At 31.9% G+C, this 26,249-nt stretch overlaps 1 protein-coding gene across 4 annotated transcripts in view; it reads left to right on the top strand.

The window, feature by feature from the left end:
* LOC145243959 (uncharacterized) overlaps positions 1 to 25,460 on the top strand; it is a 125,908-nt gene extending 100,448 nt beyond the window's left edge. For 3 of the 4 annotated variants that reach the window (XM_080107088.1, XM_080107086.1, XM_080107089.1), the window contains 4 exons: positions 2,199 to 2,237; positions 11,025 to 11,057; positions 18,723 to 18,749; positions 25,321 to 25,460. In XM_080107088.1, coding sequence (XP_079963214.1) covers positions 2,199 to 2,237; positions 11,025 to 11,057; positions 18,723 to 18,749; positions 25,321 to 25,377 — 156 coding nt within the window. In that variant the 3' untranslated portion in view covers positions 25,378 to 25,460. The remainder of the gene's footprint in view (positions 1 to 2,198; positions 2,238 to 11,024; positions 11,058 to 18,722; positions 18,750 to 25,320) is intronic. The other variant, XM_080107087.1, reaches the window with a different exon arrangement.
* The last annotated feature ends 789 nt before the right edge of the window (positions 25,461 to 26,249 follow it).

The following is a 26,249-nucleotide window of genomic DNA, read 5'->3' as shown; positions in this document are numbered from 1 at the left end:
AATTCAAAACCAAATTTCTATTGACATTAATTTTATTTCTATTTGTTTCTTTGTTGGTAATTTGTTTTTGCCTTTTTGTTAATAATTTTTGTTTTTTTCTTCCTTTGCATTGGTAATCCTTGTTTTTTTTTTAATCTTTTTTGTTTGTTTTATTTATTTATTTATTTTACTCACGTTCACTCTAAACAATGCATATCGACACTTGGATGTAAAGAGCTATTATTTCAAACCATGCTTTCGGAAGATGAACAAGATGTTGGTTTGCATTACATTTAAACGTCTGCATATCAGTAAAATCAGGGAAGCAGGCAGCAGTAAGGGAATTCCAAAGTGTAGCGTTTCTAGAGAAGAAACTATTAGAGTAGAAATCTTTCTGTCATTGAGAGACTTCAACAGTGAAGATGTGTGATTTTATTACTAAGCATGTTTGTTGGAGGTGGGCACAAGTGCAACAAGTTCATCAAAGTACATTCCATTAAATTACTTGTAAAACAGGCACAGGGATGTAACATTGCAGCGATGGGACAGGGGTTGGAGCGTAGTTGACAAAGTGGGACCTATTAGATTGGAGACTCTTCTTTGGACCCTATCCAAGAGAGAGACTAGCGGTAGATGCACCAGCCCAGATGTAGCAACAATACTCCATGCATGGGTGAATCATGGCCTTGCAGAGATACAGGATACTCTCAGGTGTGAGTAGTTTCTAGTATGATAGCGGGAACCCACATTCTTCACTGCAGCCTTCACAATGTCCTCAAGTCCTCAATGTTGATAATTCTTTGTTTTTTGTTTGTTTGTTTTTTCATGAACGACTTTTTATTTAGATTGCATGTACAAAGAAAAAAAAGCAATTTTTTAATAATTTTGAATAAGGTTTCTCAAAGATGTAAGCCACATGTAGTTCATTAAGGGTTTATAATGGTTGCATCGGTTTGCATTTTCGGATTGTCTTTATACTTAAACAGTATCCCTTTCATACGTTTTTCATTAAATGTATTAAACTTTACCTATCCATATATATCTCAGTCGCATCTATACATGTAACAGAACATTAGAACATCTATAATCTATAATATAAATGTCACCTGTCTGTTTAAATGCATGTATGTATGTATGTATGTATGTATGTATGTATGTATGTATGTATGTATGCCTAAAACTTTGGACAACGGATTTTCACAAGATTGGTAGTGTTTTGAAGCTCGACTCTTCGGGCGACAAATATCGAAAAATTGGCTAAAAATATTAATTTCTTCACCCTCAACTGGGCACTTTTCTACAGGGAGGGTCACTTTTTTCGCCGATATTTTTGAAAGTCATCCCCCTCTTTTCGATTGACTAGCCTTAATTTAAACTTTCACCACTTCCCGTTTGGCGATGGACGCAACAGCAAAGATATAATGTTTTTTTTTCATGTTCTTTTTCTCCTTGGCGGTATCAGTTCGGGCCTGCTTGCTTACTACCATTTTTTTTTTTTTTTGCTCAAACACACACCTCTAAACATCCGGGCAACGCCGGGCAATGCCAGGCAACGCCAGGCAACGCCGGACAACACTGAGCAATGCTGGGAACCCGGGCTAGTAAAATATAAAATACAGATTTGCTGTTGTCACTGTTGGTTTAATATCATTAAAGTGGACTGGTTTTCAAGATGTCTCCGTTGTCTCGAAAGACAATTGGTACCCCTTGTAAGGATATGTGCGCATGTAATTGTAAGACAAGTGTTGCGAAAAATCCAACCACACCTCTCCTGAATCAGTATTGCTTGAGTTCGGTGGCAGAGAGAAGTCCGGGATGACTGGAAACAATGCTGAGATAAGCGGAAAGCACATACAGCATCTGGATTCTCAAATGGTCTCCCATTTCAGTACTGACCAGGCTCAACGTGGCTTAATTGTGGAGATCTAATGGAAACTGGTGTGTCAACATGATTATGCTTTAATCAAGAGAGATGGACAAATAGGATCATTTTAGCGATCTGTAAATGTGAAAGTTTGATTTTCATAAGTAAATATTTTTATAGATTACTATTATTATTAGATAAGGATATGTCTCAGGAGAGCCGAAGAAACCTTATAGGTTAGTCAAATTTACAAAAGTAAATATTTGTTGGGTGTCATACTTCTTTATCTCTGCCTTCTTTTTATTTGTTTGTTGCTCGTTTATATTTCATCCATTGTGTTTATCGTATCTTGCAGGAAAATATTCCTAGTGTCACGGTTGATGGAGCTAATGAGGTAAGCAGTTTTGAATCACATCAAAATGTGTGAAACTTAAAAAACAAAAAAGAGGAGACCTTTTTATAACAACAACAACAACTGGTGTGTACATGTCTCTTCATGAACATATACATATCACAATATTGTGCTTGAATTTATACTAAATTTTACCGCCCTTATAACCTTAACATGCTCATAACAATATATATATATATATATATATATATATATATATATATATATATAAGAGAAAGATAATTAAAACTGTAAGTTGAACATTATAAACAAAATTTATTGTTCGACTGAATACTCCAAAAAACAAGTTACAAAGTCTTTATTATTATTATTATTATTATTATTATTATTATTATTATTATTATTATTATTATAAGCTCTACTCTCTATTGCGTATTGAGCTTTTTTATTCGGTTGGGATTAAATTATCTATATATAAATACTTTTGATTTCATTACTTGTGGCTCAGAAGCTCAGGATAAAAGTGAAGAGTTGTACGTTTTGGTTTCGACTCTAGCTGATGGCACTCAAGTCATATACATATATTTTCAGTTTTAATTTCACTACCATATATTAGGTTTAATATAATACTCGATAGAAAACTGTCTCTATAAGAATAAATTATCTGCATAGATTATTCTGCCGCATTGAAGCATATCTTACGGTTGGGCAACACCAAGCGGCCTGCTTATATATATATATATATATATATATATATATATATATATATATATATATATATATACATATATTATTATTATTATTATTATTATCATTATATATATATTTTCATCATCATCATCATCATCATCATCATTATTATTATTATTATTATTATTATTATTATTATATATTGTAACAAAGAGTAAAGTTACATAGGAACTTTATCATATTATCAAGTCAATAAAGGTTACAGAAGAGGAATAGGGAGAAATTTCTTTAGGCCATAGCATTTCGAAGCTAAATGCTTTCGGCACCAGAAGACGAAAAAAACGGTATTATACAAAAGACAAGATCGACTTTGAAAAATTTATGAAATTAGAATTGGAACAAATTATTGTATAGCAGTCGATATGATGGGAATAAGAGAGGAGGGATAAAATATATATATATATATATATATATATATATATATATATATATATATATATATATATATATATATATATACTTGTTTCTTATCGTTAAGCACTTTCAGTTGTAATAAAGTCGATCAACTTAGCTCATATGCATAGATCGTCATATAATGAATAGATCACTTTGACTGACGTTAAAAGCATTAAATAATAAGAATACATAATAAAATAAATTCAACTGTATCTCTCGCAGTTGATGGTTCAGGTCCTTGCTAATGAAGCCAAACATGACTGCTGTTGCCGGGGTTCGAGTCTCTTGACTAGCGTTAACCATGACACCCTGCCCTGAGGATTCTTGAAATGATGAAACACTAGTGTCCATGGGTATTTAATCATTATTGTAGTATATATATATATATATATGTATATATATATATATATATATATATATATATATGTGTGTGTGTGTGTGTGTGTGTGTGTGTGTGGTCACGAATAGGCTCCTATATGGTTGACTATTTTAAAAAACTGATTACATATAATGATAGAAGATATATCGAGACACAGGAATGGGTATGTTTGATCCTGCAGGACGGTGGTTCATTAAAATTGTGGAGTCTGCGTTCGCGCCTGGTCCACAAAGTATGGAAATAAAAAATTATAAAATTAAAAAAAAAAAGTTTACAAGTGTTTTTGATATAGATGTACATAAGAATACTTTGATAAGTATGTTTTAACTTAAATAGGGATGGTATAATAAAATTGTGGCGTCTGCGATCGCGCCTGGCCTCCATAGAATGGAAATAGGCACAAACTTTAATAAAGACTTTTCATATCTATCTGTGTAAGTATACTTTGATGATTATGTTTCAGTTTGAAGAAATATGGTATAATAAAATTATGGGGTGTTCGTTCACGCCTGACCTCCATAGAATGGAAATATGTCACAAAGTTTAACAAGGTTTTTTAATATAGATCCACAGAATATTGTGATAAGTGTTTAAGTGTGAACAGGTATGGTATAATAAATTATGGGGTTTATCTATTTTATTTTTACTTTCATCATACTTTGCTTTGGTTTTGATACCCCCAAATTCGAAGCTATCTCTTTACAACCCTTCATTTTCATAACCTATCATACTTTAATAAATCAGAGTCCATTTTCTGTAGGCTGTTTTTGAACCCAGTCAACAACTGGTAATTTTGCTAGTATATATATATATATATATATATATATATATATATATATATATATATATATATATATATATATATATATATATCATGATTCTTTGGGAGGTACAGAATTTAAATATCGCAATCATGAAGGGAAAACTTTTATAATCCATGATTAAAAACATTTTAAAATAAAGAGGATAAGAGAAGAAAAAAAAGTGGGAGAATCAGCTGACTGGTTTCGCCCTCGATTTCTCAAATCTGTACCGAGGGATTTTTGTTTAAAAAAAGGAGGGAGGGAATCGAAAATATATACAATTTAAAATAAAATCACGTTGAGTTCCGTTATGTGTGGGAAAAATAAAGAAAAATATGGGGAAAGCGATTAGAATAAAGCAACGTTATATTATTGAAGATGCTAGAAACTAATCACGCTCAAACCCAAGAGGCATTCCCTTTGTTTACAGATAGATGGCCTTATCAACCGAACGTTTACAGTCTCCAAGATCCTTAAATGGAATAATGAGTGAGCACGACTCAGAATTGAAAATGAGTTCGTGCTAAAGTTCGCTGCACATGACGAGTTTTTAATGATATGGTCTGTTATTGAAGATCCCTATGTGTTGGCAAGTACAGCTGTTATTTGGTATGTCCCATTTCTGATTTTTGTAGGTACGTGCTGTTGGACTCTTCCACCCAATCTCAATGTTGTTCGACCCACATAGTTGGCACTGTAACTACATTCCAAATTGTAAATTGCATTATTATTATGATGGGGGGAGGTAGAATATCTTTTCAAGAGGATAGCTTTAACGTTCTCGTAAAGAATACAAGACACACATTTGAAGCAAAATAACAATTTTGTACTGTTGAGCTGATTTGCTTTGCGAATTCCTCACTGCATTTACTGGGGTTGAGGACAGTGAGTGAGAAATTCTGCAAAGCAATTTTTTAAAAAAATTAATTGCCCAATCAGCGAAGACAAGATTCAATAAATCAAGCAGGTATATATATATATATATATATATATATATATATATATATATATATATATATATATATATATATATATATATATATAAGTAGGTTGTAGTTTGCTTGAAGCATTGTTGAAGAAAATTATAAGGTAAAATTAAAAGCCAAGAACAATGCGAGATTTTTTTTTTTATATAGAGTAAAATTAAATGTAAACAAAAGAAATAAAGTTCTTTTTTTTGTTGGTTGTTTTTTCTTTTTCACACAAATTTTAACTCTAAACAACAGTAATTTTTTTTTCTGTTGTATATATCACCATTGAATACAACAGAAAAAAAATTACTGTTGTTTAGAGTTAAAATTTGTGTGAAAAAGAAAAACCAACCAACAAAAAAAAGAACTTTATTTCTTTTGTTTGCATTTAATTTTACTCTATATAAAAAAAAAAAAATCTCGCATTGTTCTTGGCTTTTAATTTTACCTTATAATATATATATATATATATATATATATATATATATATATATATATACATATATATATGATTAGAACGGAGAAAAAAAAAGGCCAAAGACCCTTGTGTTTTGATGTGATGTTTGGAATATAATAAACTAGTTATGACCAAAGTGTCATTTTATTCAGACAAAACACTAAGAAACGCGGCCTAATTAGAGTTGGAGCCTATTTTTTTGGCCACTCTGTGTGTGTGTATATATATATATATATATATATATATATATATATATATATATATATATATATATATATATATATATACAATGTTGAAATGAAAGTCCACGTATCCTTGTAGAATAGTGATTTCAAGGTTATAAGGGGTTTTTGAAGCATGAAAACGATATTATTCTTTGTATTTAATATTTTATTTTTTATATTTTAAGCAAGGACTGCTTGAAATATACAAAATAAAATATTAAATACAAAAAAATAATATCGTTTTCATGCTTCAAAAAACCTTTATAACCTTGAAATCAATGTGTGTGTGTGTGTGTGTGTGTGTGTGTGTGTGTGTGTGTGTGTGTGTGTGTGTGTGTGTGCGTACATGTGTGTATAAATTTACATGTTATCCCGTTTTTTGAAAGATGGAATTGCTCGATCATTGAAGACCAGGTGCAAGTAATCAAGAAAGAAAGCAAGGTTCACTAAGTTTTATAAACTTTTAATGTATGTAATCAAATTATTTCTTAATGTTACACATGTACATACGAGGTACCTGAAATAAATTTCCAGACTTGTTTTTGTAAAGGCATTGCTATACGTCCTATGAGATGACTGACGAATTTGGTTTTGATCTCACAATTATTTGCAAAGAACTGAATATGCGGAAGATGTGCACAAAGTTTGTCTCAAGGGTGCTCAGAAGAGATCAGAAAGAAAGTTATTGTCATACCAGCAGAGAGATGATCGAACTGATTAATTCAAATCCTGCAGTTCTTTATTCTTTGGTGACTTGCGATTAAAGATGGATCTACTTCTATGACCCGGAGATTAAGAGACACAGTTCTCAGTGAAAGTATGCTAGCTTTCTCAAACCCAAGAAGGCAGACAGAGCAAATCCACCTAGAAACTTATGATCCTTTTTTTTTTGACAGCACAGGTATGATCTAAATGCAGTGGGTTCCCACTGGATAGACAGTCAATAAGGAATACTATGTTGAGATTTTAAGGGAGTTCAAGAAGAGATTCTGTCGGAAGAGGCCAGCACTCTTCAAATCGGGTCAGTGGCATTGCTATGAAGGCAATTGCACCAGTCCACAAGGGTCATTGACATGCTCACATAAGAGGACTTCCATGGAGCCTTCCAGAAGTTGTTGGAACGGTATAACAAGTGAATTGCAGCCGGAGGAGATTACTTTGAAGGGGATTAGAGTTTCATGTGTGTCCATACGAAAAATGTCTGGAAACTTGTTGAAGACACCTCATGTATAGACACAAAAGAAGTAAATAGAAACCTAACAAAAATAATGCATGCACGTTAAAAATTGCTGCTTCCTTTATCGATGGCCAGCACTCAAAACTGCACAAAGTACAATTAAAAGTTTAGAACATATATATTTTATATTAATCAAATATATCTAGCATTTATCATTATTTAAGCATGGCACAGACCAAGCAAACGTCGGAACTCTATGTTTCAGAGGAGCCATATTATAGGTTAATCTGAATGTTGACTTACTCGCCACAAAACTAGAGGTTATACTTGCCGCTGTGTTAATTTATCAGTGAGAGAAAATAATCCATATCATATAATAGTCCAATTTATCAGTGAGGGGAAATAATCAATATCATCACATATTTAGGTCAATCGGGACTCTCTGACAGCACTCTTCATTATTAAAGATAATAAGGGTATCTATGTAGTTTGCTTGTTTTTTCATTTTACTTCAGTGTAAATTATTTTTTTTTACATGGTAGTCACCAGTTATCAATGCCCGGAAGCCACTCGGGGATAAGGGTTATTGTGTGCACAGTAATTAATGGGATAATATTGTATTAATCGTTAGTAATAGAGATTTGATAAAGTGTCTTACTTAAGGGGGCATTCATCAGGAATTTGTTTATGTTGGACTTGAAGACATCCAAGTCGTAGCCAGGTGGGAAACAGGCAAACGGAAGAGAGTTCCACATGCGTACACTTCTAAGAAAGAAGCTTTGTTCATGGAATCTACGTTTTGATTTAGGCACAGATAAAGAATGGGGAAAATTATTAAATGTGGTTTCAGCTAGACGGGTATTTTTTCATGAAAGATTGTCGAGAGGGGACCAGAGATTGGAGTTCAAACGAGCACTTGCCATGGAAATAACGATAAAATAACGATAAAACAAAGACAGGCTCGCAACGTCTCTTCTGTGGGAGAGAGGTTGCAGGGAAGAGAAAAGGGCATCCCCCACTAAGCCACAAAGGTTTGTACTCTGTCACGGCAGGATAAATCAGATTATATGGTATTACTAAACGAATACTTAACATAATTAAATTCTTTTTAAGTAAGAGAAGAATCCAGGTTGTCCTTGATAAATGCATATCAAAACAATATGATATAAATATGGGTGTGTCTCAGGGTTCGATCGTTAGAGCTTTATTATTCCTGATATTCATAAATGACCTCCCTGATAAAATTGTCTTTGAGATGGGTATATTTGCAGATAACACTATGCTCTATGGCTGGCACGAGGGGAAAACAAATTAACACATATCTAAGGTAATCGCGGAAACCCTAGAAAAGGACCCCCCAGTCTGTAGTGGAATGGGGACAAAAATGGATGGTAACATTTAATGCTGCCAAGACTAAGTTTCTTTCCTTTAATAGTTGTAAGAAGCCTTCTCAACCATTAATAACTATGGCTAATGATACATTTGTTCAAACTCCTTGGCTTAACGTTCACAGATAACATGAGCTGAAATAGATACATTGAGAGCAGAAAGTTACTTACGCCTGAAAGCATCCTGTACCTCTACAAGGCCACCATTCGCCCATGTATGGGTTATTGTTGTCACATTTGGGCTGGTGTATCTGCTACTAGTCTCTCACTCCTGGACACGGTTCAAAAGACAGTCACCAACCTAATAGGTCCCAAACTGTCAGTTCGGCTTCAGCCCCTCTCCCACTGATGAAATGTTGCATCCCGCTGCCTGTTTTACAAGAATTATAATGGTAGATGCTCTGACAAACTACAAGCATTTCTACCCCCTCGATGTAAATACCACCTGACAAACCTGACAAACAGCAAAATCCCATCCCTACACAGTAATGATCCCCTAATACCAGAAACATTTCTACTCTAATAATTTCTTCCCTAGAATGGCTAGACTTTGGAATTCCCTTCCTGGGTCCTGCTTTCCAGACTGTACTGACATGCAGAAGTTGAAGTGTAATGTTAACAGGCATCTTGCTGCTCAATTCCCTTCATAGTATTATGCTCCAGATAGTAGCCCTTTACATCAAAGTGGCACCGTCGTTTGGGGTGAAAATACAATAATAAAAAAAAGAAGGTGCACCATTATTTGTACATAACAGTGTATAGCTGTGTCAAGTGGATCTTATTTAGCCTTTGAATGTTATTTTAAATGTTTGGTCAGGCTTTACTTCTAGGGTAAAGTATCCTCAGGTCAGATTGTCCTGATAAACCCTTATACAGAGACTGCAGATACTTGAGGACAGTGTCTAGTAGTATAGTGCGGTTTGACATAACTAACCAATTGATCAGAGCGAGCCTCTCCGACGTCTGTATAACCCAAGTAAAGACAAAAATATAGTGTTGCAGCGTGCATATCCATTTTTCTGGGTTTTAGCTGTTTAAGGATCACAAATTGCCACCCACGCCAAACTGGTGGTCCAAGTAAGGAGGCAAAAATTACGAAAAATTTGGTTTAGTCTATAGCTTTGCAAAAAAAACAAAAAACTTTAAATGTTTGATGCATTTTTTAGCCGTTATCTTTAAACAGACTGATCTGGTAGCACCAGCTGTTTTTACATATTAGAAAGAAAGTTACATAAAGTTTTTAAAAAGGACCTTCTTTTTTCTAACACTAAAACATTTTTCCAATTATGTATTGCAATGAAGAATCGCCAGAATAAATTGATAACACTTAATCTATATATGAGATACATAGATATCCAAGTGTCTGGTATGCCAAACTCAAATCCAGTTCATTCCACAGAAATATTTTCACTTAGGCAACTTACACGTGATCTCTCCCGATGTCTTTCTAGAAAGAATTCTAACTAGAGAGATATTGAAGAAACAAATGCCAACAATAATCATATGATTCATATGAAAATATATGAACAATGCTCAACAACAATCAACAACAATCAACAACAATCAACAACAACAAAGAGTTTACTTGTAGAGTATCCTCATGGCAGAGAGGTTGAAGATACTTAAACACAATGTCTAGTAATGAAACAGAGCGTGTATCTGCAAGTGGGGAAAATATGAGCAGGAGCTGTAAGATAGTTAGCAAGGATATTAGCAGCAGTAGCCAAAAAAAGCACATATGCAAATTAGACAGTGTGCACGAGCTTGCACGACAAGAAAAAGAAAAAAGGACAATATGTGGTCAGAAGAAGAAAAAGTGTGGTTGAAAATAAAGGACATATGAAATGTAAAGTCGAAGATGAGAAATGGCTGTTAAAAGCCAGCGTGTAGTGGAGCAGAAGGAAAAATGCAACCAGTGGAGATGGACATGTGCCCCCAGAGTGGCAGGAAGAGACGTTTTAAGCTGGTGTTAAAACGGTGGCTTTTGTTAATATCATCACAGACGAAATGAACAGTTAGAAAAAAATAGAAGCAGATATTGTTTGGAAAGTGATGCTAAAGCAGAAAGAAAAGCAGAGTCGGATTTATTTATCTTTGATTGGTTTTCCTTTTCGATAGTCTCAGATGGCATGGGGGTCCAAGAGAGGTTTGAACTCTAACGAAAACGGTTCAAACATAATGGCCATGTAAGTAGGCGTTCAAACTTTCCCCCTTTTATATCTGGGTATAAATATGGCAGATAACATATATTACATAACAGATTTGTTTCTTTGTTTTTTTATAGGATGAAGAACCAGTTTTATTGAAACAGGATAAAGTAAGTATATCTGTTTGTTGCTGTTTTCTTTTTTAATTAATTAATTTAATTAATTAATTGACTTTATTTTTAATCTTTGTGCAACAAGTGCATATGTTGGGCATTTAGTTCTCTCCTACCACAAGAATTGTGACACTAAGGTCAGAAAATGGGATTGAAAAAGCCCAGTGCTTCAGAGAAGCCCCATCGGCATTCCCAGTGGGGTGCCTTAGGCGATTAGCAATAAACTAATCCTTTTCAAAAAAAGAAGGCAAAGCCTGGAAGGTTGGACCACCTAGAACTGCACAGAACCAGCATTACACAGCAATCAACAGAGAAAAGATCACTACAGGAATGGTTTAATGGATTTTGAGGCTAACAATTAAAAAGCAATAGGCTGTTGTATTTACCCTTAGTGGGGGTGAGGGGAGTATCTTCTTGCCTGTCAATAGGAGTAAAGTAGGTGAAGCTGTTCTCTCTCTGTTCCTGTGTATGACCTTTAACTACGAGGGGCGTTCCAAAAGTAATAGCTCCTACATTTTATTTCGCCTGAATGGGTGGGTGACTAGTTAGCTAACTAAAACATAAATAGATTTTTGTAAAGTAAAAATTCAGAGAAAAAAAAACGAAATTTTATAACAAAATATTTTTTATCTAAAACTTTTTATAAGAAAATAATTATATATAAATATAAAAATAATTATATATAAATATAAAAATAATTACATATAAATATAAAAGTATTATATATAAATATAAAAGTATTATCTATAAATATAAAAATAGTTATACATAAATATAAAATTATTTTCAATCAGTAAGTTTTCATTTATGCAAACTCCTGTTCGGTAGCGGAAGCTGAGTAAATCAATATGTTCATAGTGATATATGTACGTAATTAATATATGCATAGAAAACTACTGCAACTCACACAAACAATGTGGCCCTGTTAATCTGATATCCGACATACGTCATCGGGTCCTGGATATGACCTTAAACTATATCTGATGGTGAGGCCCCAGCTTGCGAGCTTTGGAGAGTGTGGAGCCACCCTTTAATTGTCATTGCTCCCAGGTCTACTCTGACCCGGAATGGTAGTACCTGTTAGGGTCCCAGCTATGGGTTAAATAGAAACCGACTTAAAAAAAAAACAAAAAAAAACAAAACAAATATACTCTATTAAAAAATCGTTCTTCAAAATCACTGGATTCGGCATTAAATAACATGAAAAGGGTTGATATGCCGTAAAACAAAAACAAACAAACATAAGTCATCGAGATCACTTTCTTTGGACCTTTCATTTCTTTCTCTTCTTTTTTCTTCTTCTTTCTCTCTCTTTTCACCTCGACACAATTGTCGAACGGCACGTGACATGATCGTTCCAAAAAATATGCGCTACATGACCCAATCAAAACTATCCTCTTTAAGGTGTGAGTCTAAATCTTATCGAGGGTAAGCTATTGTTTGTCTACTTAAAACTTAATTTCACCATGAAAATTAAACGAACAATTGATTACCTCGCATGAACACGTGTTCCATATAAACACTGGATACTCTCTTTACGATCCAACTGAACATCGTTCTAAAAAAAAGTTTATGTTTCTTTCATGTTTAAATAAAGTCTTCAGTTTCATATATATAAACTCGGTACATATTTTCATTAATTTATGTCATCGAACACGCAAACCTACCGCAACATATGAAAGTGAATATTTAGCAGTATGCGTTGGTGTATGTGTATGTAGATGTGAGTGGCAATTCGTTTCTGTTCGCCTGGCACTCACTACAATGTGTTACGGATTTATTCCTAGTCTAGGGGTATCGGAACACCGCAAACATATCAATGAAAAATAAAAGAGTAAAAAAAGATAATTTGAAAAGAAAAAGCAAATTTTAATTAACATAGAAAAAGAGAAACAAAATCCAAATTAGTAAAGAAAACGAATCTCTAATAAGCTAATTATTATTGATAGTGTAAGGGGAATAATTCTGTTCTCTAATTATTTCCCTTTTAATGTTTTTATAGTAATGCATGTTTTTATCTTTAGACATAAATGCTTTTTGGTCAAATATAATTCAGAAAAATCTATATTTACCAGTTTTTGATGAAAGAGATTTTTCTCTGTATCTTGTTTCATTCATCTGTTATTTTAACGACTCGAGTTTTCTTGTGTTTTCCTTTGGTCAGAGTTATAATAGGTGGTTACCTTTCATTGCGTCCCAACGTCGTGTTATAACTGATTTAAAAATAATGATCATTCGCTATTTATAACTATGGCTAGAGAAGGTTCTGGAGAAAACGGTTTAGAATGTTTTCTGTTCCATGTTTTGAAAATCTCCAGGGATGCTAAAAAAAACGTTTTACATTCAAATTCTTAAGTAATACTTTTTATATTATTTTATATAATCTTTTATTGTTATTTCCTTTTAATTAAGCAATTTATTATTTTTATTATTATTATTATATGATGATGTTAAGTATTGTTATTTTGTTATAATTAATAATAATATTATTAATTATTTTTATTATAATTTATTTTTTTATTATATATTATTTTTGGATAATTAATATTATAATTGTAATTATTAATTATATTAATAATTATTTATTATTATGTTTTCTTTTTATTATATGTCATTATTTGGATAATTAATATTATATTTTGTGTAATAAATCATAATTTCTTCATATTAAAAGGGGAAAATATATCATCCCATGACACTATGTAAACTGTATGTGTGAGATGAAGGAAGGCTTGTATGTGAATCATTGAATATTCATTTTTCATCTTGTCTTCCCAGAGTTTGTTGAGTATATGTTCTTGAGTCATGTTCGAGGAGCTGTCCAGCTAGAGAAATCTGGAAAAATCTCATTTCGTTCACCTGGTTACTAGTTTTAGATATTTTATTAATTTAACATAGGTTTGTTACTTCTTGGATTTAAAACGATTTCCAGTGATGTGAAAACTATTTTGTTTTTGGAAGTGGAGAGAAGAGCGGATTCGCGCGAAATGGAGAAAGAAAAAGGGTAGCTATTTGAGCCATTTGCTTTTTAGCATTCGTCCAAATCACATTTCGATTCACTCACTACAGTAATAGTCAAATATATATAGCTTTATTTATAAAATACTGAGTTGTTGATTTTTTCAAAATGATTAATTTTTATAGCTTCACATTGAGTGTTTTCTATATTATCTAATTTGAAGGTTTAGACATTTCTCATTGTAGCCAGATCATACTGGATCCTCCTCCAAATTTTGCTGTTGGAATGGTGTTTTTTGAATGGTATTCAGTATTTTTTTTCTCCAAACTTTCGGTGTATTTGGAGTGCCAAACAAGTCAATTATGCCAAAACTCTAGAGGCTTGCTTGCATACTCATTTGCAAAATCAAGCCTAGCTTTGACTTAATAAGGGGGGGGGGTCCTTGCTGATCTAGAGAAGATGTCTTAAAGGTGAAAGGTTCTACTGATTGTACATGCTAACTTTAATTTCACTGTTTTCTTAGTCCTTCTGCAGCTCTCCAAGAGTAATTCTAGGCGAATTCATAACTTTCCTTATTAATAACCTTTCAGCATATTTGGTTATTTTTCGAGGACGATCTAATCTGGCCAAATGAAGGGTTGATCTGTAAGACTTCCAGTGACGAATTATTGTTCCAACAGAATTTAATGGAACCATCAACTGTTTGGATATTGTTCTATATTCTAATCCACTTCGATGAAGACTTACAATTCGTTTTCTGAGCTCTTGACCAATCTGTTAATTCTTTCCCATGATGTGGTTGCTTACAATACGGTTATTAGATAAAGAATGACGCAATACTTTTACTAATTGATTACTTTGATGTCTATTTGTTGTGGGGCTCAGTTGGGTCCACAAGAACGACACGGGAAAACATGTAGTAGGTGGTTTACAAGTTTATTAAGGAAAGGTACAAGGATATAGAGAAAGATAAAGAGAATAATAGTAGTTGCAGGTATCAGTAACATCTCACTCCCCGAGGTACAATATCCGTTGAGATCTCACTCAACCGACAAGCCTTGGAAGCTGATTATATAGGATCTGGACGAGTCCATTATGAGGTGAGATCCAGTCTCACAACACTATTGTATATTCCTGAACATTCTAGAAGCTTCTAAGCATTTTACCATGATAAACCGTCTTAAAATTATTGAGAAATCTAATGAATTTTATATGTGTTGTAAACATTTGCAGTGCTCATTATTGAGTTTTCTCTTCGCATTGTGTTAAATTATTATTTTTTGTTTTTCCCACTGTTTTTATTTTAGTTTCAATACATTTTCTATGTTCATAAAAAGTTTCATTACCATTTGGAATCTAGAAATACAAAAACTGACGGTTTCAAATGTGTATTGTAAACTTTTGCGGGACACTGTATATATATATATATATATATATATATATATATATAAAAGTGAGAATGTGTATGCGTATATGTGTGAGGGCAATTCTCAACCTATATATTCAACAAATTTTTAATCTACAACATGAAATTTGGTATATAGGGTATTCAGACATGTGGAAAACTTTTTAATTGGTTTTCATCCAGAAAAATGGGTTGCTAAGGGTTAAAAATTGAAAATTTAGTAGGTGGAGGGTCATCAGATTTTTATCTGTTTGTCAATGGCTTCACGAATGTGCATGCATGAATCGTTCATGTGACAGATTCCTTGTGTTAAGAATAAGTAGGTCTGAAAACACTTTTTAAAATCGTGTCACGTTGGCTTAATGGTTATCGTACTTGACTCATTGTATTTAGGTTTTGGTTTAGATCTCAGCTCGAGTATTTTATTTTTTACTTACAAGAGATGAACTGTTTTGAAAAAAAAAAACATGCACATATCTCAGTTTCTGCATGAATTAAAATATAATATTTATGCATATTTTACAACCGGGCAACGCTGAGCGGTCTGCTAGTATATATATACATATTTCACTAAAACCTCTGGCCTTGATGGAGAGGGAACTAAACTTGCTGCTACGGTTTCAAATGATCTGAAATAACATCAAGAAGAGACTTTTTTTTTTTCCAAAAATACAATTGCGAATTACTTAGGAGCCCTAGCCTGACAGACTGACAGAAGAGAAGCATGAAACCCCTGGAAGTAAATAAAAGGTTCTGTTAAAAATTCCGTCCAGATTCCCGAGTTCGACAGAAACATTCCCAAGTTCGACAGAGTTTAAGCATGGCAGCAACATACAACAGATGGATTGGGATTTCTGTAGGTTACCCTAGGTCATTTAATAATGTGAAACACATTAACTTGACTTTTTTCTCAACACGTTTGGTACCTTAAGAATAGATATCTATGATACTTTATTGAATGGTTAATTCTAAAAAGAGTGGAATCTGATAGACCTGGCTTTAAGCTTTGTAATCTGTATAACTTAAGCACTTTCTTTTATAATTATGGGAATTAAAACTAATTAATATTAAATCTGAAATAATAGCATGATGTTTGCATAAAAGACTATATAAATATCATACAAATACAAAATTATAAATGAACAAAATAATCTTTAGAGTATTTCAAATATGTACTCATTGACGTAACATAAAGATAAAGCTAGTTTTATATTAATATAAATTATTTTCTTTGTGTGTGGATAAAATAATTTTTGATATAAAATAAATAAATAACATATATATATACTTAGTGTTATTTGTATGCATATATATATGTATATATATATATATATATATATATATATATATATTTATATATATATACATATATATATATATATATATTGAGTAAAATGATTGATAATTTGTAATTAAAATTAAAAATTAAAAATCGGTTTCACAAGGAAGAACAAACAAAACCAATAAATTGTACGATCGTTTCGGAAACGTTTTTATTGAGACAGACAATAAGGCTTGGACAATAATTTTATCTTTTTATTTTATAAAACAAAGTCTCCTCATCAGCAAAAAGAGGGGGGGGTTAAAGACACCAAAAATAAAACTAGCATTTTTTAAGTAAGGCAGATATATTTGGAAAATATTTAAAATATAAAGAAAAACAGTTACTTATTTTGATGTTGATAAACAAAGTAAGATAAAATAAAATAAGATAAAATCGATTTTTAATTTTCAATTTTTATTATAAATTATCAATCATTTTACTCAATATTAAAATAGCTCTAGGATATCTATGCCTATTGAGCTTATTATATATCTACAGTACAACGAACACTGTTTTATTTTATTTTATTTTAATTATATTAATGAATTTACTAATACATTAAAATAAACTCTGCTCTTTAGACTGTTGTTCTAATCCCCTTAATATATATATATATATATATATATATATATTGAAAGCAGTTGTATTTTATGTTAATGCTGATTCGATCAGGTGCACACGCATTTCAAATTTAAAAAATTTAATAAAGACTACGTTCGTTTTTGTCAAACAATTATGACATTTCGTGTGAATTATCATGAGCATTATTAAAAGCAATGAACGCAACCCAAATATTTCCATTCTGATTCATTTTGCTACATTTTGTAACTACGACGGAAGTCCGCTCGAAATATCAAAATAAAATACAAATAAAAAGCAATATCGTTTTTATGCTTCTTGCACCACCTATAACCCTGAAAATACTTCTCTAGAAGCGTACGTGGAATCAGGCGCAAATTTACACATTATGAATTTCCAACTTATACATACATGTTTATGTATGTATGTATGTATGTATGTATGTATGTATGTATGTATTATTTATGTCTGTATATATGTATGTATGCATATATATATATGTATGTATGTATTATGTATGTATGTATGTATGCATGTATGTACGTATATGTTTAATCCTTCAGGACTGAAGGATTAAAAACAAGACCTTCCAAAGGGCGAATGAACACTATTTCTGGGTCAACGGCCAACTAGCACCGTGTATATTTGTGTGTGTGTGTATATGTGTATTGGGGTGGAGAGGGCTCCCGTAAGCCGTGGTGAAGGCAACCTTTCTAGGAGAAGCAAATCTCTGATTTAAAAAACCATAAAGCAGAAGACCATTACCCACATTAAACTGGTCTGCAGTTTAATTTGTTGCTGGCTATCTTGCTCTTGCTTGTTGCTGGATCTCAGCATTTTGAACCAAGAGAGAGACTTAGCTGTCGTACAAAGCTAAGATTCTGTAACATACTATTTGTATAGATACTCCCTCAGGCATTTGGGCTCATGAATTTTAAATGTCTGAGGGAGTGGCACTCGTCTGACAAGACGTTGCAATCATCATGTACGTATATATCTTTATATATATGTATGTTTATATATATATATATGTATGTATGCATATATGTATGTATGGCTATATATATGTATGTATGTATATATATATATGTATGTCTATATATATGTGTATGTATAAATGCATATCTATCTATGTATATATATATATATATATATATATATATATATATATATATATATATATGTATACCCGTCCTGTCACACAAAAGTATGCCTGACGAATAAGAGAAGAAAGTATTCAAATCTATTTACATGATGAGACTGTTTTCTCTTGTTTTCTGTATCGATTTTATACGTTTTTTTTATTTCCTTTTTTCTTTTTCAAATTTTTCCAGTTTGAGACATTATCTTTCTTTCAAAAGAGATGATATTTATTTACTTTAATTTTTCTTCCAGCAGAAAGAAGATTTACCTCCACCTACGGTATGTACATTTATTTCTGATTTGTTTCATTTTGGGTGACACATGTTTCTAATGACTTATGCTTTTGATTAGAGTCCCTAATTATGTCACATTTTTTCAATTAAAATGATTCATGGTTGCTTACCGGAAGTTGCTATTAACATATGACTGAGGTAAAGGTTTGTTTGTATGCTTGTAACAGCATGGATCTTAGTTTTTTTTTTCTTACAATTCTTAGTAAAATGGAGTTCACTCCCTTAAATCAATGAGTTAAGATTCCGAATTGCCAAATACTTAAATATTTTAGTAAAAAAAAAAAAAAAGAGAATAACCAACCCTCCCATGGAAGATGAGCACCTACTTAGATGATTATACAAAAGTCGTCAATTCTAGGGACAACTTCATCGTTTAAAATGTCTCTCCCATATCAGATCTACATTGCATGTTGGCCATGACAGCACAAAGTGTTTTTGCGTCAAGGCACCCGGGTTCAATCCAGCCTCACGACCAAAACTCTTTTTTCTATGCTTTATGTTGGTTCCAGTGTGCCATTGCTTGAGACTGAGCAATTCTAAGACTTTCTCAGTCTGCTTTTTAGTTGTTTATCTCAGTTGTACATTTGTGTTTCCAACCAGAGCTTAATTCAACACATCCATACCAACACAGATGGTTGCCACTCAGAGCTGACTCCAGTCTGAGCATTGTCAGTCTCAATAGAAAGGAGTCAGAACTAACCGTCATGAAGGTGCACACCACATATATTATTAGATTAATCATTTGTTATAAAATATTTCAATAAGTTGAAAAGCAACAAACAATTATGCAGTAATTTTTTACACATCACAGGCACACTAGCATAGAAATAACACAAGTGATGAATGAAAAATTATTTAATTTCTAACATTGGAAAATTTAGTGCAAAAAGTGAAGAGGGTTCAATAGTGGTAATAACTCACTTTAAACTCGACCTTGCAGAAAGGCAAATAAATTAATCTCTCAGTCTTAAATAGAATCCAAAAAAAGAGTTTCCAACCTAAAAGATCCCACACTACGTACCAAACTCCAACCTCTCTCCCATCACCAAAATCTTGCAACACTTTGTTTATTTTAATAGAATGTGCACAGCTGAACTCAAGACACGTGTACCCCCTTGATGTAAATACTCCCGACTAACGCGACAAACAGCAAAATCCCACCTTACACTGTAGAGATACTTAAATGCTGGAAAGCCTTATACTCTAATAGTTTCTTCTCTAGAACTGCTAAACTTTGGAATTCCTTTCCGGGTCCCTGCTTCCCTGACTGTACTGATATGTAGAAGTTCAAGCGTAATCTACTTAACTCCCTGCATAGAAATGCAAGTCTCTCTACTGAACTCCCTAAATAGTGTCCCTGTAGATTTAGTCCCAAACTGGTGAAAAAAGAGCAATAGTAAAGAACAGAGACAGCAAAGACTATGAAGTAGCAAAACATTACAAGAAAAGAATGCGGTTTCAGATACATGCTATCTTTTAAAAATCAGACAAGCAGAGCATTTTGGTAACAAGTTTCAGAAGGGGAGGGGGGAATGATGGCAGAAGATGACTACTAGAATACTGTACAAATATCACCGAATCTTAAAGACAAAGTTTTATTATATTGAAGACTTTACTTATAAAAGTTGTCGATAAATTGGGAAGCAATAAAAAAGAGAACTATGTCATATTTGTTTTACAGCATGGCTACACCAGTTAATCTATATATTAATACGATAGCATGTATGTCATTTTCTATGTTACGCTTACATCCGGATTGTTTAATTGTTATGTACTTCTATTTCTTGTAATAAATAATTTTACCAAGAATTCTTCATAAGTTTTGGTTTCTATTATAGCTGATGTCACTCAAGACATTTATTTTGATAAATAATTTTACTAAGAATTCTTCATAAATTTGGTTTCGGTTTCGATTATAGCTGATGGCACTTAAGACATCTATTTTTTTTTTATAAATAATTTTACCAAGAATTCCTCATAAGTTTTGGTTTCGGTTTCGATTATAGCTGATGGCACTTAAGACATCTATTTTTTTTTTTTTTTTGATAAATAACTTTACCAAGAATTCTTCATAAGCTTTGGTTTCGGTTTCGATTATAGCTGATGGCACTTAAGACATCTATTTTTTTTTTTATAAATAATTTTACCAAGAATTCCTCATAAGTTTTGGTTTCGGTTTCGATTATAGCTGATGGCACTTAAGACATCTATTTTTTTTTTTATAAATAATTTTACCAAGAATTCCTCATAAGTTTTGGTTTCGGTTTCGATTATAGCTGATGGCACTTAAGACATCTATTTTTTTTTTATAAATAATTTTACCAAGAATTCCTCATAAGTTTTGGTTTCGGTTTCGATTATAGCTGATGGCACTTAAGACATCTATTTTTTTTTTTTTTTTGATAAATAATTTTACCAAGAATTCTTCATAAGTTTTGGTTTCGGTTTCGATTATAGCTGATGGCACTTAAGACATCTATTTTTTTTTTATAAATAATTTTACCAAGAATTCCTCATAAGGTTTGGTTTCGGTTTCGATTATAGCTGATGGCACTTAAGACATCTATTTTTTTTTTGATAAATAATTTTACCAAGAATTCCTCATAAGTTTTGGTTTCGGTTTCGATTATAGCTGATGGCACTTAAGACATCTATTTTTTTTTTATAAATAATTTTACCAAGAATTCCTCATAAGGTTTGGTTTCGGTTTCGATTATAGCTGATGGCACTTAAGACATCTATTTTTTTTTTATAAATAATTTTACCAAGAATTCCTCATAAGTTTTGGTTTCGGTTTCGATTATAGCTGATGGCACTTAAGACATTTATTTTTTTTTTTTTTTTGATAAATAATTTTACCAAGAATTCATCATAAGTTTTGGTTTCGGTTTCGATTATAGCTGATGGCACTTAAGACATCTATTTTTTTTTTTTTTTTTTATAAATAATTTTACCAAGAATTCCTCATAAGTTTTGGTTTCGGTTTCGATTATAGCTGATGGCACTTAAGACATTTATTTATTTTTTTTTTTTGATAAATAATTTTACCAAGAATTCCTCATAAGTTTTGGTTTCGGTTTCGATTATAGCTGATGGCACTTAAGACATTTATTTTTTTTTTTTTTTTTATAAATAATTTTACCAAGAATTCTTCATAAGTTTTGGTTTCGGTTTCGATTATAGCTGATGGCACTTAAGACATCTATTTTTTTTTTATAAATAATTTTACCAAGAATTCCTCATAAGGTTTGGTTTCGGTTTCGATTATAGCTGATGGCACTTAAGACATCTATTTTTTTTTTTATAAATAATTTTACCAAGAATTCCTCATAAGGTTTGGTTTCGGTTTCGATTATAGCTGATGGCACTTAAGACATCTATTTTTTTTTTGATAAATAATTTTACCAAGAATTCCTCATAAGTTTTGGTTTCGGTTTCGATTATAGCTGATGGCACTTAAGACATCTATTTTTTTTTTTTTTTTGATAAATAATTTTACCAAGAATTCCTCATAAGTTTTGGTTTCGGTTTCGATTATAGCTGATGGCACTTAAGACATTTATTTTTTTTTTTTTTTTGATAAATAATTTTACCAAGAATTCTTCATAAGTTTTGGTTTCGGTTTCGATTATAGCTGATGGCACTTAAGACATCTATTTTTTTTTTTTTTTTATAAATAATTTTACCAAGAATTCCTCATAAGTTTTGGTTTCGGTTTCGATTATAGCTGATGGCACTTAAGACATTTATTTATTTTTTTTTTTTGATAAATAATTTTACCAAGAATTCCTCATAAGTTTTGGTTTCGGTTTCGATTATAGCTGATGGCACTTAAGACATTTATTTATTTTTTTTTTTTTATAAATAATTTTACCAAGAATTCTTCATAAGTTTTGGTTTCGGTTTCGATTATAGCTGATGGCACTTAAGACATCTATTTTTTTTTTATAAATAATTTTACCAAGAATTCCTCATAAGGTTTGGTTTCGGTTTCGATTATAGCTGATGGCACTTAAGACATCTATTTTTTTTTTTATAAATAATTTTACCAAGAATTCCTCATAAGGTTTGGTTTCGGTTTCGATTATAGCTGATGGCACTTAAGACATCTATTTTTTTTTTATAAATAATTTTACCAAGAATTCCTCATAAGTTTTGGTTTCGGTTTCGATTATAGCTGATGGCACTTAAGACATCTATTTTTTTTTTTTTTTGATAAATTACTTTACCAAGAATTCTTCATAAGTTTTGGTTTCGGTTTCGATTATAGCTGATGGCACTTAAGACATCTATTTTTTTTTTTATAAATAATTTTACCAAGAATTCTTCATAAGTTTTGGTTTCGGTTTCGATTATAGCTGATGGCACTTAAGACATCTATTTTTTTTTTTATAAATAATTTTACCAAGAATTCTTCATAAGGTTTGGTTTCGGTTTCGATTATAGCTGATGGCACTTAAGACATCTATTTTTTTTTTATAAATAATTTTACCAAGAATTCCTCATAAGTTTTGGTTTCGGTTTCGATTATAGCTGATGGCACTTAAGACATCTATTTTTTTTTTATAAATAATTTTACCAAGAATTCCTCATAAGTTTTGGTTTCGGTTTCGATTATAGCTGATGGCACTTAAGACATCTATTTTTTTTTTTTTTTATAAATAATTTTACCAAGAATTCCTCATAAGTTTTGGTTTCGGTTTCGATTATAGCTGATGGCACTTAAGACATCTATTTTTTTTTTATAAATAATTTTACCAAGAATTCCTCATAAGTTTTGGTTTCGGTTTCGATTATAGCTGATGGCACTTAAGACATCTATTTTTTTTTTATAAATAATTTTACCAAGAATTCCTCATAAGGTTTGGTTTCGGTTTCGATTATAGCTGATGGCACTTAAGACATCTATTTTTTTTTTGATAAATAATTTTACCAAGAATTCCTCATAAGTTTTGGTTTCGGTTTCGATTATAGCTGATGGCACTTAAGACATCTATTTTTTTTTTGATAAATAATTTTACCAAGAATTCCTCATAAGTTTTGGTTTCGGTTTCGATTATAGCTGATGGCACTTAAGACATCTATTTTTTTTTTTATAAATAATTTTACCAAGAATTCCTCATAAGTTTTGGTTTCGGTTTCGATTATAGCTGATGGCACTTAAGACATCTATTTTTTTTTTTTTTTGATAAATAACTTTACCAAGAATTCTTCATAAGTTTTGGTTTCGGTTTCGATTATAGCTGATGGCACTTAAGACATCTATTTTTTTTTTTATAAATAATTTTACCAAGAATTCTTCATAAGTTTTGGTTTCGGTTTCGATTATAGCTGATGGCACTTAAGACATCTATTTTTTTTTTTATAAATAATTTTACCAAGAATTCTTCATAAGTTTTGGTTTCGGTTTCGATTATAGCTGATGGCACTTAAGACATCTATTTTTTTTTTATAAATAATTTTACCAAGAATTCCTCATAAGTTTTGGTTTCGGTTTCGATTATAGCTGATGGCACTTAAGACATCTATTTTTTTTTTATAAATAATTTTACCAAGAATTCCTCATAAGTTTTGGTTTCGGTTTCGATTATAGCTGATGGCACTTAAAACATGTGAGGAAATTATAAGGAAGGACTTGAGAGAAAGATGAATGAATGATACCTAGTCAGAGATAGGCTAGTTTGGAAATTAAGTTCTTAAAATTGTCCAATGTACCGGTGCGATGCCTCCGTTCAGTCTTGAAAGACAAAGGACACCCCTAGATGCAGGTGCACATGTAATTGTGAGGCAAGGGTTACGCAATCCCTAACCACACCTCTCCTGAATCAGCACTGTTTCAATCCAGTGGTAAGAAGAAGTTCAGGATGACTGGAAACAATGCTGAGATAAGCGGAGAGCACATACAGCACCTAGAAGTCCCAAATGGTCAACCATTTAGTACTGACCAGGTTCAACGTTGCTTAACTTCAGTGATTCAGGTGGAACCGGGGTATCAACATGATTATGCCATATTGTCCAAGGCATGCTAGTGTGTAAAACGGACGTTAAGTCAAACATGGTGACGGTGTGAAAGGTGATAACGTACATACAAACATAAATCGTCTTAGCATATTGTTATATCTGTGGAGGTCCCCAGATGCTGGAAGGCCTTCTATTTTATTAGTTTTTTTTTTTTTCCTTGGAGTGCTAGACTTTGGAATTCCTTCCCTGTTACCTGCTCCCCTAACTGTACTGAAATAAAGAAGTTTAAATGTAATATAAACCGACATGTTTACATTACGTGTAAACTTGTGCATGTCAGTACAGGGACCATGTGTAGGGGAGATAACTGTCATTTCACTTATCTTCCCTAAATATGGTTGCAAATAGTAAACCCTTACATGCAAATAGTAATGTGCCTTTTTTCGGGTGAACATAACTAAAAGAAAAAAGATAAGTGATAAAACACAATGTACATGTTAATACAAAACCAATTCATCACATAAAATTAATCGATTATTGTAATTTTTTTTTTTTTTTTTTTTGCTTGATGTGTAATGTTTTATTTTTATTTCTAGCAGGACAAATCTACCGAACAACCGCCCAAAAAGAGCGAATGCTGTACAATAGTTTGAAGGACCCATTTCGATGATTGGACTCAACGATTGCCTAAAGAAGCAGAATTTTGTTTTACATAAATAAATGGATCTTTATAAAACTGTCTAATGTTCTTCTTTTAAAATAGAATCAAATTTTTTTTTTTTTTAATGTACATTAATTTTTTCTTTTGAAATATTCTAAGAAATAAATTGATGATCTTTGTTTTTTTAAGCGTTATTGAAATTTAAAATATTTAAAATGAAGCACTTAGACTGGACAATACAAATAGTTTTGAAATTTCATAAAATAGGAAATGTTTTATATTTTTAATATCTTTTTCTGTTCTGGTTGTGGCAATCTTTTGGTCCATGTAGGGGCAACCCTATATACCAAATGGCTCTCACTATCCAGCTCCCATTTGCCACCTCTCGGGAGCTGGTTCCCTATTCCCTTCCCCCTCCCTCTTCTCTCCACATTAAAAAACGGCCTTGTGCCTAATTTGCTCAGTGGGGAGGTAAATAAATGCTACTTGTCTATTATACTGTTTTATCAAAAATACAACAATATGGAACTGGATCTAATAGTATGTGCATACGAATCCATCTGTTATGGTGATAGTAGTAGTTACATAGAGAAATTTGTAATCAACTAACAGGGCCATGGTCGCTCCATTCACCCTCCCTCCATCTTCAACAAGTTTTCACCTTTGTAATCTTTATAAATAAAACAGTAGATGTGTGTGTCTGTCTATGTGTAAATATTTAACAGGTAAACTCTTGAACTACTGGTCACATAACGTTGAAATTAACAAGAAACAGTAATCATATACCAAGGATGGTTTATAATGAGTAAAATCTTTGGGTGGATGATGAATGCATACAGACATATTCGCACGTTGAAAGGCAAA

The sequence above is a fragment of the Euprymna scolopes genome, chromosome 22, assembly GCF_053919585.1.
Source record: "Euprymna scolopes isolate OS-2025 chromosome 22, ASM5391958v1, whole genome shotgun sequence".
Classification (NCBI taxonomy): domain Eukaryota; kingdom Metazoa; phylum Mollusca; class Cephalopoda; order Sepiida; family Sepiolidae; genus Euprymna; species Euprymna scolopes.
Note: the sequence above shows the minus strand (reverse complement) of the source record. Positions and strands in the feature narration are given on the sequence as shown.